The sequence below is a fragment of the Papilio machaon genome, chromosome 15 (assembly GCF_912999745.1).
Source record: "Papilio machaon chromosome 15, ilPapMach1.1, whole genome shotgun sequence".
In the NCBI taxonomy this organism is placed as follows: Eukaryota; Metazoa; Arthropoda; class Insecta; order Lepidoptera; family Papilionidae; genus Papilio; species Papilio machaon.
In genome coordinates, this window is record NC_060000.1 from 6,794,133 (window position 1) to 6,810,873 (window position 16,741).

The 16,741-nt window shown below is 34.4% G+C and overlaps 1 protein-coding gene across 1 annotated transcript; it reads left to right on the forward strand.

The window, feature by feature from the left end:
• Positions 1 to 458: 458 nt before the first annotated feature.
• On the forward strand, positions 459 to 12,428 carry LOC106713104 (paired mesoderm homeobox protein 2A). The gene is made up of 7 exons (XM_045681382.1): positions 459 to 480; positions 712 to 803; positions 1,865 to 1,966; positions 11,128 to 11,241; positions 11,611 to 11,777; positions 11,883 to 11,987; positions 12,395 to 12,428. The coding sequence occupies exons 1-7, from the start codon at positions 459 to 461 to the stop codon at positions 12,426 to 12,428; spliced, it is 636 nt and encodes a 211-aa protein (XP_045537338.1).
• The last annotated feature ends 4,313 nt before the right edge of the window (positions 12,429 to 16,741 follow it).

The window sequence follows — 16,741 nt, forward strand, 5'->3', positions numbered from 1 at the left end:
ACTACTGTAAATATAAAATGAGTAAATTGTTTTAGTAGGTATCTTCAGTTTCAAGTAATTAATAACTTGTTAAATAGTCACTCACGAAGTTTTAGGTCTTAAGTTTAGATTAAGTAACCTACAATGAATGACTATTAAGTAACCGTTAGACTCTATCTGTATTACTCGAAAAATATAATTTAGTTAAACCCTTTGACCGCCGCTGATTGATGTTATGAACCTCAACATAGTACCATAAATGTGTATCACCACACTGCATTCTGGTATAAATACTTTATTACTCACGCTAGAGTCACGATAGCGCTTAATATCAACGTATGTTAAAAGGTAATAGGGTTGACATTTGTTTAATATAAAATGAATGTGAAACAATGCTTAAGTTTTTTATGGTAAGGCCCAAAAGGTCAAGTGTTTCAAATACCGTGACTCTAGCACCCGGCGCGGATTTTCGACAAATCATGGTTATTGAAAAATCATTATGTATTATGCTTGCGAAATACAGTTGCAGAAAACAATGAAGTCATAACGAAAGCATTGTGGTTATACATATTTATGGTGAAGCATATCCCCACGTTCACGTCAATATTATAAATCAGCGGTGGTCAAAGGGTTAAAACACGTGTCTATATTTTTTTAGTAATCCACTTTATGTTTGTCCATTAGAAATACAGGGTAAAGTAGATAATGTTTAACACTGTCATTTATTTCCAGACACAAGCTATTCGTACCATCCGGCGATACACGATGACACGTTCGTGCGTCGTAAGCAACGTCGGAATAGGACCACCTTTACATTACAACAGGTAATATTACTTCTGACTTTTGGTTAGATAGTGTGATGTGTGTGAAAAAATGTCAATGTCATGTCATATAAAACCAAAATTTTAAAATACTTAAAAATTACAAAAAATTAGTTTTAAAATGTATTTGAAAGTGTAAATTATTGGAAACAGGCACAACTAATATGGATTAACATCTCTTTGTATTGACTTGCCATTTGGTGCTACAATAACCTCCTTCTTTTTGAAGTCGGCTAAATACTACTGCCTACACAACCCAGCCAACGATTGGTCACTTATCATTGGAGAGACTTAAACTTATATTCGGCGGTCAACAGGATAAGTGTGAGAAATTGTTATTTGTCGTAGTCACACGGAAAAGATCTACACTATGAGCCGATTTCTTTTCATGTTCGTCCTATCAGGTGGCGTCAGAAGTTTGATATCTCTCATTGTAAGACCAATGCAAGACCGATATCAAGAATATAGAGATGGTAAAGAATAACAGTACCACTGAAGTATACGGGGGTCATTAACTGCAGCGACAAGAACTTAAAGTTTTTCTATTTATAATGTTTTCTTACTTATTTTTATTTTTGCTTTATTTTGAATTCATTTTATATTATATTTAATTTTAACAAATTCCTCCCAAGTAGGGTTGGCGACAGGCAGGCGGCCGGCCGTAAAAACTAAAGCCAAAACTTTAAGGTTTTATAACCTTGTGTGCCGACCCCACGTGAGTGGGAAAAGGCCAGGGAGATGATGATGATGATGAGTGTGATGTGTGTGAAAAGACGATCCGTTTTTTACTTCCCCATACAAAGTGTTAAAAAAATCTACTAGTCTTCAAGTTATTTAAAAAAAAAAAATGGGACCCATCTGCAAGCACTTCCTTTCTATTAAAATAATTTTTATTAAAATCGGACCACCAGGAGCGGAGATTCGCAGTAACACACATAAAAAAAAAATCAGTCGAATTGATAACCTCCTTCTTTTTGAAGTCGGCTAAAAAAGAGTTGATGAAGAGATTGTTGGCCGTTAATAATTGTGTAATCTGAATATATTTAATAAGCATTTTCTTTCAGCTGGAAGAGTTGGAGACTGCATTCGCTCAGACACATTACCCTGACGTCTTCACACGGGAGGATCTCGCCCTCAAGATTAATCTTACCGAAGCACGTGTACAAGTAAGTTATAAATTACACATAAAGTACGAAACATTGTAACATAAATTGTAAAAATCTTGATACTGTTATTTGTAGTACTCAGAGTGATTTAGTGGTCCTTCTTAGTGTAGATTTAATAAGAAATGTACTAATACTTTTTTTATGCTGCATTTTAATTGCATTCAAAAATTAAAAAAATAAAATCTGTTTAAAATAGCCTCGCCTTTCGAAATACGGTTACGGTATACAGAAATGTAAGTATATATCTATACGAGTATGTATTGTATGCTCTAGGTATATAAGTTACTGTTATAAAACAAAGTTCTTATTGTAAGAGTATTCGCGATTTATACAGTCTAGTCTCTCATTCTCTCATATATTCAAAGCGTCGCATCTAATATAAATATCCTCGTGAAAACTATGACGTCGTAAACTTATGAATGGTTTACGAGGCGCGTGGCGACGCCGCCATCTAGCGGATATTATTGAAGTCGACGGCCGGAGTTTATGTTCGTCCCGAGCTTGTAAATTCATGATTTAACTGTCGCTCATGTCTTGGCAATATGCTTCGACGTATCACAATTTTTGCTGGTTGAGAAGTTGTTTTGGGTTTTCTTTACATATAACGAAAATATTTTTTGTCTATCGTCCTTCTGTCTGTTTTTGTTAAGGGTGATCTCTGATACGTATTATTTTTATTCCGTGCTGACAAAGTCACGGGCAACCGCTAGAGATTACGCAAACTTAATTCTAGTTATATTTACTGCATTTGCGAATAGATATGTAAGAAGCAATTGAGTTTTATTTATATGATCCGCGGGAAGCCGGCGCGAGCAATATCTCGAGAGCTTTTACCGCGCGGGGTGAGCTTTTTAAACTGAAATTCATTTTAGATTTTATTTTCACATTCGTATGTAGATAGAGCGACATACTAACAGACGTTAAGTGGAAACGAGTCACGTTTAAACGTATTCCTTCAAACATCGAATATAAACTTCGTCTTTATAAAGTTTCAACTGTAGAATATTTAATGTTATAGCGTTCTTAAAAAAGTATGTGAAGGTTTTGCATTATTTTAAAGGTAGAAATTTTCAATCAAATCTTTTTAAAGTACTAATATAAGTAGATACAGACGGATTACATTCTTGATATTGGTAATTGTTGATATTTACTTGTCAGCTAAAATATCTGTTTTTAATATTTTTTTAAATCAAATTGTAGTCAATATTAAAAGAGAAATAAATGTTATTTATGTAAATCAACTTACATTATGCCTCCTATATATACTCCTTGCAGGAGTAAAGAAAGGATGTGGTGTAGTATGTAACACCCGGTTTTAGGCAAATTGCTCGGCGCAACCCCACGTCTTTTATTTATGAAAAAATAAAAATTGCCCAATTCACGAACTGAGCGCGGCAGGGCTCGGTTTTAGTGGCGACGTGGCTTAGCTTTTATGGTCGTTTAATATTTGCTAGGGAATCTCTTGGATTGTTTTGAGATGTCAAAATATAATCTTTACTTAGTTTGTGTGATAAATATTAAATGAATTATTTTAATAGCAAAGTTAGTCTGAAGATTACTTTAATACATTTTCTGTGGTAACTTAATATATTTTTATGTTCTTTTAAGTGATATGAAAACTGAAATTGTTTTTAAACTATATATATTATTTTTTTTGTCTGTCAATACTTAATTTAACGTAATGACACAGTTTTATATTTATTTGATCATACTAATATTATAAATGCAAATATTTAGATGGATGGATGTTTGTTTGAAGGTATCTTCGGAATAGCTCAACGGATCTTGATGATATTCGGCTCAGATGTAGAATATAGTTTGGAAGAACACATAGGCTACTTATTAAGTTTTATTTTTATTTCGCGCGAACAGAGTCGCGGGCGAAAGCTAATATGACATATTTACCTCGCATAATAGCTTGTATGAAAAATAAAAAACAAAAGACAAACCGCTTTACCAATTCGAAAGTCAATTTTAACGAGTGCTTTTGTGGATGTCGACTCACTACATAACACTACACAACAGAGTACACGTACAAGAGCACACGTGTAAGTCGATATCCAATTTGTTCGGCCCGTCGATTCCGACCTAACCACTTCCATTAGTTAACTACTGTCCATTGTCAAAATCCACTCTAGTTCGTTGCCGAAACCACCAAAACAGTTGAGAATTGAACGAATAGATTGCCACCGGTATTTGACCTTTGTAAATATGAGCGATCGTCCCGATATCGGGATAACTCCGTGTATAGTGCGGGGCGGAGTAGATCATGTTATAGTGGTGGCATGTAACGTGTTTAAGTCGCTCATCTCGAAATGGTATTACGGTATAACCCCCCGCGCGGGATTAACCCCTCTCACACCTTGCGCACGTGCTTCTAGGATTCAGGGCTGACACTGTTGGCTTTGTAAAAAAGTATATTAAATGCTGAATTTTTCTAACTAAGATTCTTATCCATTTAAGATGTACAAAAACAAACCAAAGTACGGAAATTCAATGATTCTTTAAAACGAAAATCAGGATTAACTATGTGATAGTTCGATTGCGCTGTAAATTAATCGTAAAATGTGTCTAATATTGAAATATTTATACATTCGTATTCTTTGTAACCATTTTGTTCAACCCTGTAACATGGTAGTAATATAATTGAGTCGGCTTTCAATTTGATTCACATCCTCGTCCGGTCGCGGAGTGTCGGTGATAATTCGCCCGAAAAATATAAAAAGAAAGCACCGACCGTCCGGTCCGACATATTGGATTACAACGGGGGCCAAAACGCGAGGAACATACCTCCGTACTAAATGCTACCACTCGCCTCAAATTCACTCACAATATGACAGATAAGCTAACGTATTGGATTTAATATAGTAAAACCTTTTTTTACTTTTTTATATTTTTGTTTTCAGATAGAAATCCAATTGAATTCACTTTTGATGTTTCAGTTATTTATGTGATGCAGTTCTTTACACTATTTGTATAACATCTACTACAGTCGAATCAGGATAAGCGAGAACTGGATAAGCAAGAAAAATATCGCGATTCTTGGACTGTCGCTTATCCGGGATCGATTGTATTTATTACATTAAAATAAATGTTTTGTATTCGAAGCTTATCAAAATTTTTGATTCCATTTTGATGTAATTTTGGTAGAGTCATCTTCTGTTGAGGACCAACATTGTTTTTTACCCTAAAAAAGTATGTACTAATCTCTCAGAACTTTATAAAATACAGTATAGTAGATAAAAAAGATTAATACAATTAAAAAATAAACGCAGTCGCGAGTGGAGCATATTTGTCATGCTCTCAATCCAATCCAGATGAGATTGTCGCTGCTCTAGGGTCGCGAACTAAAACAATAGCGTGCACAAGTGTGTAAACATCAGAACAATAAGACAATGTCCTGGACAATAGCACTGCAGGCGACGCCGGGGGACGCGATATACCTCGCGAGGCTACCGATTGTAACATGTTATACTTATTGTTTACCTTAATTGCAGCGCCTACAAGTGCTACGCAAACTATACGCTACGAAATTTTTTAATTATGTTGTTTTTATCTAGACCTAAATGCCTTCAATAAATTTTTTTTAAGACTTTAATTATATCATGCGATTAAATAGTAAACCAGTGAAACAATAACTATAGTATAAATTATTCTTTATCTTATTAATATCATAAATTAAAAATAAACTAAATATTTGTAACTAAACTTTATTACATTGGACAATATTTTTACAAAATAATGTCACACACCCTCACTATTAATTTCAGAACACTTTATCTAATATTTTCAGCAAATTTGAAAATGAATTAAAAAAAATAGAATTGGTTAGCAAAAAAATCCAAACAACTACCCCTATGAAATATTATCTCAATAATTGTAAATTAACAACAGTGCAATGATAATTAAGTTATGTTATGTCTGTAATAATTAATGTAACTGATACTAACTCTCTGGAGACATACTCTGTGCTGTACACACAGCCGGCAACCCTATCCGCGTGCGACCGTTGCCAACAACGCGACGTGCCATATCGTCATTTTTATTTTATGATAACACACGGTAATAAATTATGTCACATTAAATATATGTAATTAATAAAATAGTGTTTGTATGTAATTTAGAAAAAAAATAATAGTATTTCGCGAACATACTGATATGCGTTAATTTTAACGGAAAACCAATGTTTAACATTTTCGACTGCTTGTTTGTTTGTACGCATTTGTTCCGGGTTATCCCCGAAATCGATGGGTCGATTTTGGTGTGACTTTAACGGAAATACATGTTATAGTCTGTTTTTTTAATTCCGCACTGACAAAGTCGCAAGCGATTGCTAATATTTGATTAATCTAATTATGTTTAAAACATTTATTAAAAAAATATTTAAAATGTATAACGGTTTTCAAATATTTAAAGGTGTGAAATATAAAGTTGTTTTTTAAAGTTATCATTTAATAATCACAATAAATATCCGTATGTTCTGGAGTACTTTCCACTTGGCACCACTCCGTCGCCCCGCTCTCATCCGTCTCTTTATCAATCACTCCTCCACAATCAAATCGAGGGTGAAAATGAAATACGTCATTTTGTTTTACTTTCGCCGACGGTGATTTAGTTAAGAATGTAAGGACTCTTTCTTTGTTCCTTCTCAATTTAAATAGCAATTAATTTGGAATATATTTTTGCAAATTAATTTATGACATTTTTATTTTTATATTTAAACAAATGATTAGTCAGAAACTGAGATGTATTTAACTTGAATAATAACTTTCAATTTGTTAACTAAATAGGTTGGCATCTTTCGTTATTACATCCTATTTTATCTCTATCATCCGCATTGTATTCTTTGAGTATTTAAGTGAAGTACTATCTATATATATATAAAAATGAATTGCTGTTCGTTAGTCTCACTAAAACTCGAGAACGGCTGAACGGATTTATCTTATCTTAGTCTTGAAATGTTCGTGGAGGTCTAGAGAAGGTCTAAAAGGCGAGAAAAAATTCATACTGCTATTAAGTTTTTTTTTCCTGCGCGCGGACGGAGTCGCGGGCGACAGCTAGTTGTTAATAAAGTTATAGTGAAGTCTACAATCGAGTCAATAACGCCCAATTAAAATATGGTCCTCTAATTCGACTAATAGCTTCACGCGTTAATTGAACACAAAAAAATGGGACAATTAATAGATCGTGCTGAGGTAATGGATAAAAATAAATAACTTTTGAATTAAGTATATTTTGTAATAGAAAAAAAGCAAAAAAAAAAAGAATTGAATGATATTATTTTTTTACAATTATTCAACCAGTTAAGGCATATTAGAAAAAAGAATATTAAAAAAAACATCTACTTTACTAAACTCTATTTAATTAATAACTTACGTAAAGTAATATCGTATTTAATCTTCTCCATTATTAATTTAATCGTTCTAATAAGTTAAATACTCCTTAGCTACGGCGTAGCGGGTAACCTCGTGAGATGTAGAGCGCTACGAAAGATAATTCGCCCGTAAACAAGTTAACGGAGGATACGTCTACGTTTTACGGGAGTTACACTCCACGTAGAATCTAATTAGTATGGTGTGGATGCATGAAACGTGTACGATTTCCGAGTTAGAGGTCGAATTAGTCTTCATTAAGAAATAAGCCTTGTTTATTCGAATAATTTATATAAAATATTGGTTTTGTTACGTCACACATTACCGAAAAATAAGTTTAAGGGAAAGATTTGTACATGTTTTTTTTATCTAGCTGTGAGTTATTCTGCTTTAAACTTTTACACAATAAGACATTTCCCAAAAAAAATTCTTGACTCACTGTATTATCACCGATGTGTCACAAAGATTAGTGTAATTTATATTGTTTTACAATAACGAAATTTGTTTTTAGACATTATCTTGCTATGGATGGATGGATGTTTGTTTGTAGGTATCTCCGGAACGGCTAAACGAAATTGATGAAAAATGGCACAGGTGGCACATAGTCTGGAAGAAAACATAGGCTACTTATTACGTTTTTTTTTTAATTCCGCGAGGTCAGAGTCGCGGGCGACAGCTAGTTTGTAATGTTAAAATTTGTATAGTACGAAGTTATGATAAACGTTGCAAATATGTCGTATCCATATTATTTCTCACGTCGTAACTAAGAAAGCTTTTCGGATGTTGGTTGGGATCACGGAAGATTTAGAAGTCTCAGTGTAGTGGGGGGTTAGGGGGAGGGGGCGTAAGCAATTTGCTCCTAATCATGTGATGAAAAACTTAACGCAACTTCTCTTTTATCCGGATAATGTACAACCTTTAATAATATAAAGTCAATCTTTATTAGTAACTTCGTAAATAAATATCATTAAATTAATTTTTATTCAAAACAAAAATCCAAGTAGACTTGGAATTTTAACCGCGCTTCTAAAGCGCAAAAACATCCCACATCATCACTTAAAAGTTACTCCCACCCGCGTAATTGCGTCAAACGGAACGTAATGTTTTAAAACATTTCATACGTGAAGTTAAGACGTTAACTGATGTCGGTGAAAATATGTTAAGAAAGCGGGAGGACGTGAAAATGTAGGTATAAGTGACGAGACGGTGACGTCATGTGACGGCGGAGTTAATGTATCGTAATTGCCTGTTTGACGGATTAACGTCGATGATTGACGTTGAAACTTTGACATGAATTAAGGTATAGTCAAACAAGGAACTGGTGAGAGACGCTGTTATCACGGTTGGTATATAAAAGCTACATAAACATAGAAAATTACATAAGAAAAAAATGTCACGCTAGTGAGCTGTCATAATTTAGCTTCACTTATGCCCATCTGTTCAAATAGCCATGTCGGTCTCAAGCATCACTTAGTTATTAAGTAAGTCATCATCATCAGCTCACTATACGTCCCCACCGAGGGGCTCGGAGCCTACCCCAAGTTAGGGGTGACTAGGCCATAGTCAACCACGCTGGCAAAGTGCGGGTTGGTTGACTTCACACATATCATTGAATTTCTTCTCAGATATGTGCAGGTTGCATCACGATGTTTTCCTTCACCGTAAGAACGTCGGATAAATGTACATATGTAAATCGAAAATCGAAAAACACATTGGTACATGGCGGGATTCGAACCCAGGACCTGCAGATTGCAAGTCAAGTGCTTAACCCCTGAGCCACAGACGCTCCCTTAAGTAAGTACTACAAACTTAAAGTAGAGCCTTTCTCGTAATTATTTGAAACACAAAGAAAGGTACTTTTTCTCTGGTTCTGGTGTATTCATCTATTAAATAAACTATATCTGATAAAATAAAAGCGTGTAACATGTTTAGTAACAAAACTCGACACTTTAGGACAAAAGATAAAAGATACAAAAGCTTATTATTCGAGTATCTTTTGTTAGCTTTTAACATAAGCAATTAACGGACCACCCGCTAAAAGTGTGATTACACTTGGCACCAGCAAACAATATATTTGTTATTATTTAAGTCGAGCGCACTCGGCGCAATATAACGAAGGCAAACAATAAACATTTAACCAAACAGTAGGTAATTACCGTGCCCCCACTGTTCTCGACACCCTTTATAATACAACCGATTTACGTTGACCCACCGCTATTCATTAAACACCTCTACACAGTATCACAATTTTGATAGATTAGGGGACACCGGAGGTCGCGAATCAGTGGTCTTTACTGACACAGAGTGATATAGTCGTATGTTGCAACATGTGTTAAGGAGGTTAGAACCTTGTCGGAACAAGGGTTGAAAATGTTAACATTGGACTATTATAGAAGGTATTGTAAGATTTTTTTATAAAGGATGCATTTCAAAGGATTTATAGATTTCTTAAAATTAGCTGTTATTTGATTCGTTTTTTTTCTCTATGTAATCTCATAACCGTAGATTTTCGCGCTTCAATCGCCTTCTAGATTACTCTTTAATGTGCTTCGTTGTGTATTTCTCGGAATATAGCGAGTTTTTTTATTCCTGGTCAAGCTATAACAAAAATGTTTCTACAGGTATTCTATTCGTGCAAGTGGAAGTGGATTCTATTATTTGAAACTAGTTATGTTTATCGATTTTTATATGTTATATTAGTTATTACTACATGAGTAAGTAGTAACATAATATTTGTTAGTTCGCGGAAAATATACGAAACATCCCTTCAACAATAATATGATGAAGACGTAAGGGGTACGATGGGGTGGCGGTCTCTCAACGCGTTTAAATATTAATACTACTCGAGTAAGAGATAAAAACTATTAGGGCGGCCGTCGGATTATGGTCGGATTATTATTTTAACCGAATTAGCTTATGATCGTTAAGGGTGTAGTTTGATGTTTGAGGCGTCATAGATTAAATATAACAGAGGAATCAGGTGTTAATTTAAATCTTTTTAACATAATATAACACGGAAAATATTTATATAGTTTTAATTGCGAAAACAAATGAATAGATAGAAAAGAAACAAAGGAAACCTAAATTTTTTTAAATAGTTCTGTCAAGTATTCAATAATTTATAAATCTCATTGGTATATATTTAAGGTAGAAACTTATATGACAACACTTCACATGGTGTTCTGAATCCTTACAAAACGATCTTAATAGAACAGTCACAAAATTTACAAACACACTGTATAAGTCATGATATTTTAACCTATTAACTCGTCTGCGTTACATCATCACAATGAGATTTCATAGCATCAGAGAGCTTATTAAAAGTAAATTGCGAAAATTGCAGTGCAAATGTGGCCCGACTCTTGTCGTGTACGGCTAACCAGCTTATACTGCCCAATGACATGAGACCCATTATCCAGTCTATTTAACACAGTTGTGAAGGTCTACTTTAATTGGATATCGTAGCAAATCACCAATATAAAACGGCCCATCGTAGCATGTTTTGTCTAAGGCGTTGGAGGCCTCACATATTGGATATTTCCCCCACGCAGAAGCGATGTGTAAATCTTTCAGATATAATAAGCAACAAAATGGGGTGGTAATGATGCAGTATTAAGGATTTGTAGTGTTGACAGGTGGGGTATACAGGATTAGGTGGATTAGGGAAATGGTTGCTTGTTTAGTTATTTTGTATATCCATAAATGGTGAAGATTGGAAACAAATATGACTACAGACTCTATAAGTACTAGTCACTTGCTATGTGGTTTATGTTATTGTATCTTTAATAGGTATGGTTTCAAAACCGAAGAGCGAAATGGCGGAAAGCGGAGCGCTTGAAAGAAGAACAAAGAAAAAGGGAAGGCGCTGAGGTGATGGCGAAACGAGATCCTACTGATGATAAGGTATACATTTTACATTACCTGAAGTAAGTGTTAAGTTACTTTTGTATAGTTAATTTACACGAAATCATATACAGTCGAACCTCAATCAGTAAGAGACATTGTCCGGTCCCGACGGAGTTTCTTGATAAGCGAAAAACTTGGGTTAGTGTTAAACATCTATAAGAAAAATATCGTGGTTTGTTGGACTCCCTTATCCAGGATCGACTGACTGTATTTTAGCGTAAAATTCTAGGTTGTACCTCACAAAATCATAATAAGGTATCAACACCACAGACTTTTTGTGACCTTTAGAAATTTTTAGTTGCTTTTTAAATTTAAAGTATTCATTTTTCATTCATTGCATTGTTAGTGATTTGAGTGTCTGTCCAGGGATCATCAGAGTGCATGTCGCGCGGCTCGGGCGAGGCATCCCCGATGTCGGGAGCGGCCTCCCCCCGTGCTTCACCTCCCGTTACGCCAGGCTCGCCACGCCGCTCGCCGCTTCGCTCGCCACGCTCACCTCGCCGGTCGCCTAACAGGTCGCCTAGGCTTGACAGGTATAGGAAGCTGTTGTATTATTATAATTATTATATTTGATCTGAACTGAGTATATAGCAAGGTTCATAGTATAAGTGATATTGAACTTAATAACAACACATCAGGTCGGAGACGGGTTGCTCTCCGGCGCCGTCAGTGGGTAGTGCGGGCTCGCGCGACGCTGCGCCCGATCCGCGTCCTCAGCACCACATATTCTCACCCTTCGAACAGTAAGTGTACACAAGTAATACACGTAAAAGACCTAGATCTCGAAAATTTATAAAAAGTTTTATCGTAAAATAGGCTATCGTTAGTATATTAAAAAGAAAAAATCATTGCTTCGAAATTAAATAGACAGAGATTTAGTCACCTAAAGAACAATTTCGTCGAACCTTGAACGTTGAAAAAGCACACAAATTAGGCTGCATAGCTACTCGTATGTCATTTCAGAAAGTTTTTATGAACTTCAACTAAGCGGCAGTGTTACAGATTTAAAGAGTTGAAAGTTGAATCATCGTCGATTCTTAACGCATGTCGTCATTGCGGGGTTCATGAAGATGAGTGTAGTTGGCAATTAGTTAATTAAGGCCTCTCCGGGCCGAGTTAGTCTAATGAAGTGTAATTATATTGCGCGCAGGCGCAGTATACACACCGACCAAGCCGCCGTATAGCGGATAAACACGCGCGTCGTAGAATTAACTGGAATTCTGGCTAATTGATAAGTCTGTGTATACTCAGTGTAATGTAATGTTCATATAAAATATGTTTGATTTTTCTATTACTTCAATAGATTTTTTAAATAGTACAGTAGTGTAAATTAAATATTTTACGAAGTCTTTTTTAACACATTTATATAACTTTAATGTGAAAATATAATTTTGTTTGTACATAATTCTCATGAACGATAAAGAGGTTTACGCTGCCAATAAAAAATGATATGAAATCAATAGACAAAACAAATTCTTTGTACGAGAAGTAACATAAATATAGTGGTAAATTATATAAATGTTATTGATTGGTCATGATTAGACTATTACTGGTAAATGAAGAGAGAATGTAGGACATTGGAGTCCTGATTGTTGTCGAGACCGACGTCAAAGTGACGGGAGAACAGTAATTGGCCAGGTCGTTAGAATTAATCACAACAATTACTAGACCTAGCTTTAACAATATAGATTTTATGTTACACTTTGAAGCTATTGTGCGTACTTGTAAAGTTTCTTGATTTCAATTGTTTGTCAAACAGAGTGTTTTGAGTTTGGCTGATTGGCCTACCGATCTAGGAATGCAGTTTTTTCAGCATTGAGCCTATTGAGATGACAGAATTGAAAAAGATTATCTTTTCTTAAACATGCCAAGTATTATGGGAAATAATTTTTGTCAACGTCAAACTGTTTCAATTTACAGCTAGAATCAGATATTTAAAAAAAAACTTCCAGTTACCACTTCGAGACCTATCTAAAAGTAAATTTGGGACAATAAAATAATGTAATAAGTCTGCTACTAAGTGAAGTCGGTATCGAGTTTCAAGTCTGAAGGAAGATTGATCTTAATCGAATTACGAGGAAGTTTGATTAACCAATAATAATAAGCGGGGTTAAGTTCGTTTCATTTAAACAAACAACTTGACTACACTTTAGCTTTAAAGTCGCGAGTCTTAAATGGTGTTAACAAATATTATCACCAACAATAACTTTTATTACAAGTTATATTTAGTTTTCAAATACGCATTTTTATATTATTAAAATTGAACATGCAAAACTTATGCCGTTGAAAAAAAAATACACATAAAATAAAAATAATTTATTTTACAGTAATAAATACATTTCAAGAGATTTTCCAACGATATAACACTACTAAATATAGAAGAAGATAGTTAAGCGGGCATCAGACGAGTTAAGCAAGATGGCGGCACATCCGGTCTGACCGGAAGTGGCTCTAATGCGATCTACACAGCTTATAGCGCCCCGGAGTTATCACACATACTCTGCTCTCTTACCAACTTATTATATTAACAGAATATGTTTGTTACTAACTTTACACATGTAATTTTAATCTTAGAGTTTATACGAATTATTTAATGCTATATTATTATCTTCAAGCTATTTTCCCTGCGGAGAAAGCAGCTGTCATATCTGGATTTCCGCCTTTTTTACAAATATCTTCTGTTTTCCACTATATTGACATCAAAATTTCACATTATTTTACTTCTAAATCACTTAATATACACCTCATCTTTTATTTATCTCAGTAACTACTATCTAAAGCTTTAAATACAGATGTTTATCCTTATTTTTTTGTTCTTACACTACAATTATATTTACTTGATATGTATATTATTTTGTTACAATAAGTTAATATTTAAACATTGCAGAATAATAGTATAATTTGCCAAAATTAATAAACGATTAATCAATTAAAATTAAACGTTAGTATTATTTAATAATTCACAAAAAGCAAGTAATGCGGCAATTAAAAGCTTCAATTAAAATAACATTTGTCGTCACCAACGCGGCGCTGTCGGGTAACGAACCCGGGACGTTTCGGCAACCCTTGCCGCGCCCGCATCACTCTAATTACCCACATTAATATGACAAATAGATTTACATCGGACTGTTACACTCGCGTTACCATATAATGATGGGATTCGCGGTAATGTCATTTGTTTTAACCCTTTGTTGTTGAATATTAAAAATTAAATAATATTATTTTCAATAGAAACGTCATTTTAATGCTAACAATTTGTTACTTTACGTTTCTATATATTCACATCTCTTTCATACTCTCTGAAAAAAATAGAGATGGTGATGTTTTTACACACGAGTTTCGGCAGCGGAATTTCTCAGTTAACGAAAACTCTTGTCGATCGCCTTAAACTGTTTGTAAAATTTAATGAGATTTTCGAGCGAAATTGAATTCATTGTAGCAATTGCCAAAGCATCTACTACGAATAGCTCAAAAAACTAAATGTCAAAACTGTCATGTTGTTGGTGTTGCCCCAATTGAAAAACAAAGTTCTTGTTAAAAACCCTTTAGTAGCTTAAAACAAAGTTTACGTTTCGATATAATTTACCATTTCCTATTAAATTATTTTACTTTAATTAAAATGAAACAAATGAACGGTTATTTAGTTACAGTTCGTATTGATTGTAATGTCGTTAACTGGTATACCGATTTTCTTCGAGCTAAATTCATTACGTGACCATTTGTCGGCACAACGCGCTCGCTAACTCAACCCTAACACTTAATCCTCTCTGATCCACATTAAATGACCTTGTAATGGAGAGAACTATTTTTTTTTCAAATAATTAATAATTATTTCCAATAAAACAAGATATATTGTAAGTTTATAATATTAGCAAAAGAAAATATAGAGATTAGTTACCGCTAGCTAATAAATTGTACAGTATAAATACCAAAAACGTAAAATTGTGACCTTTGACTACAGAGACATATTGACACATATTGTTTACCCTCACATGCTCTTTGATAAATCAGAGAATACAATAATATGTTAATACAAAAATGTGAGTACCGTAGATGTCTGACCTAAGGTCCAAAAGCAATGTCTTTATAAGTTTTATTTTTATTTTTTCCGAGAGTGTAAGCTCACAAGTTGCGCTCACGTGTCGTTGTTGCCCGCCGTAAAATTAATTGCTTGTCAGTTTAAGTCAATTCAACTCTAGTTAATTCCCTTAATTAAATGGTGCGTTTCATACAAACTTTGATGAGTATTTTCACATTATTCTTTTGTCTGTATTCAGTTTGATTTAAACAAGATTTAATACTTCATGTAAATGTCAGTCTCTGTCTTTATTAAATGCGTTGATTATGAATATTTCTTGTCATTAGCATCAACGATGCAATCAAGATTTGTAACACTAGTCGGCGAAACAAAAGGGTTACTTATACTATGTTTCACTTACGACAGTGCGAATGTAAGGAGGAAGGAAAGAATAATAGAAAGAAATACATTTATTACCACACAGAAAAAAATAACACACACACACACGCACACACAGACGTCACAGACAAATGTACAAGTAATCATACTAATATTATAAATGCGGATTTTTAGATGGATGGATGTTTGTTTGAAGATATCTCTAAAACGGCTTAACATTACTGGATGAAATTTGGCATCGATATAGAGTATAGTCTAGAAGAACACATAGGCTACTAACAAAGTTTATTTTTAATTCCGCTCGGACGGACTTCCGGGCGACAGCTGGTACTCATACAAAGTTAACGAAGTAACAAGGTTTTTGTTGATTATCACTAATTGATGTATTCATCTTCAATGATCTTGTAGCATTTCCTTATAGATTAATGTTCTTTATTCTGTTTATAAATATTTGTCTGATAGCGTTCTTCATCATCATCAGCTCACTAACGTCCCCACCGAGGGGCTCGGAGCCTACCCCAATTTAGGGGTGACTAGGCCATAGTCAACCACACTGGCCAAGTGCTGGTTGGTTGAATTCACACATATCATTGAATTTCTTCTCAGATATATGCAGGTTGCATCACGATGTTTTCCTTCACCGTAAGAACGTAGGATAAATGTACATATGTAAATCGAAAATCGAAAAACACATTGGTACATGGCGGGATTCGAACCCAGGATAGCGTTAATTTCTTTTAATTAAGTTAATTTAATTAAAGAATTAATAATATTTTGCTTAAAGAGCGTCGGTGGCTCAAGGGCCAAATTCTTGACTTGCAATCTGCAGGTCCTGGGTTCGAATCTCGTCATGTACCAATGTGTTTTTAAATTTTTGATTTACATGTGTACATTTATCCGACTTTCTTACGGTGATGGAAAACATCGTGATGCAACCTACACATAAGAAAGTCAATGATATATGTGAAGTCAACCCGCACTGGGCCAGCGTGGTTGACTATGGCCTAGTCACCCCTAACTTAGGGTAGGTTCCGAGCTCCTCAGTGGTGATGATGATGATGATGAATATTTTGCTGTATA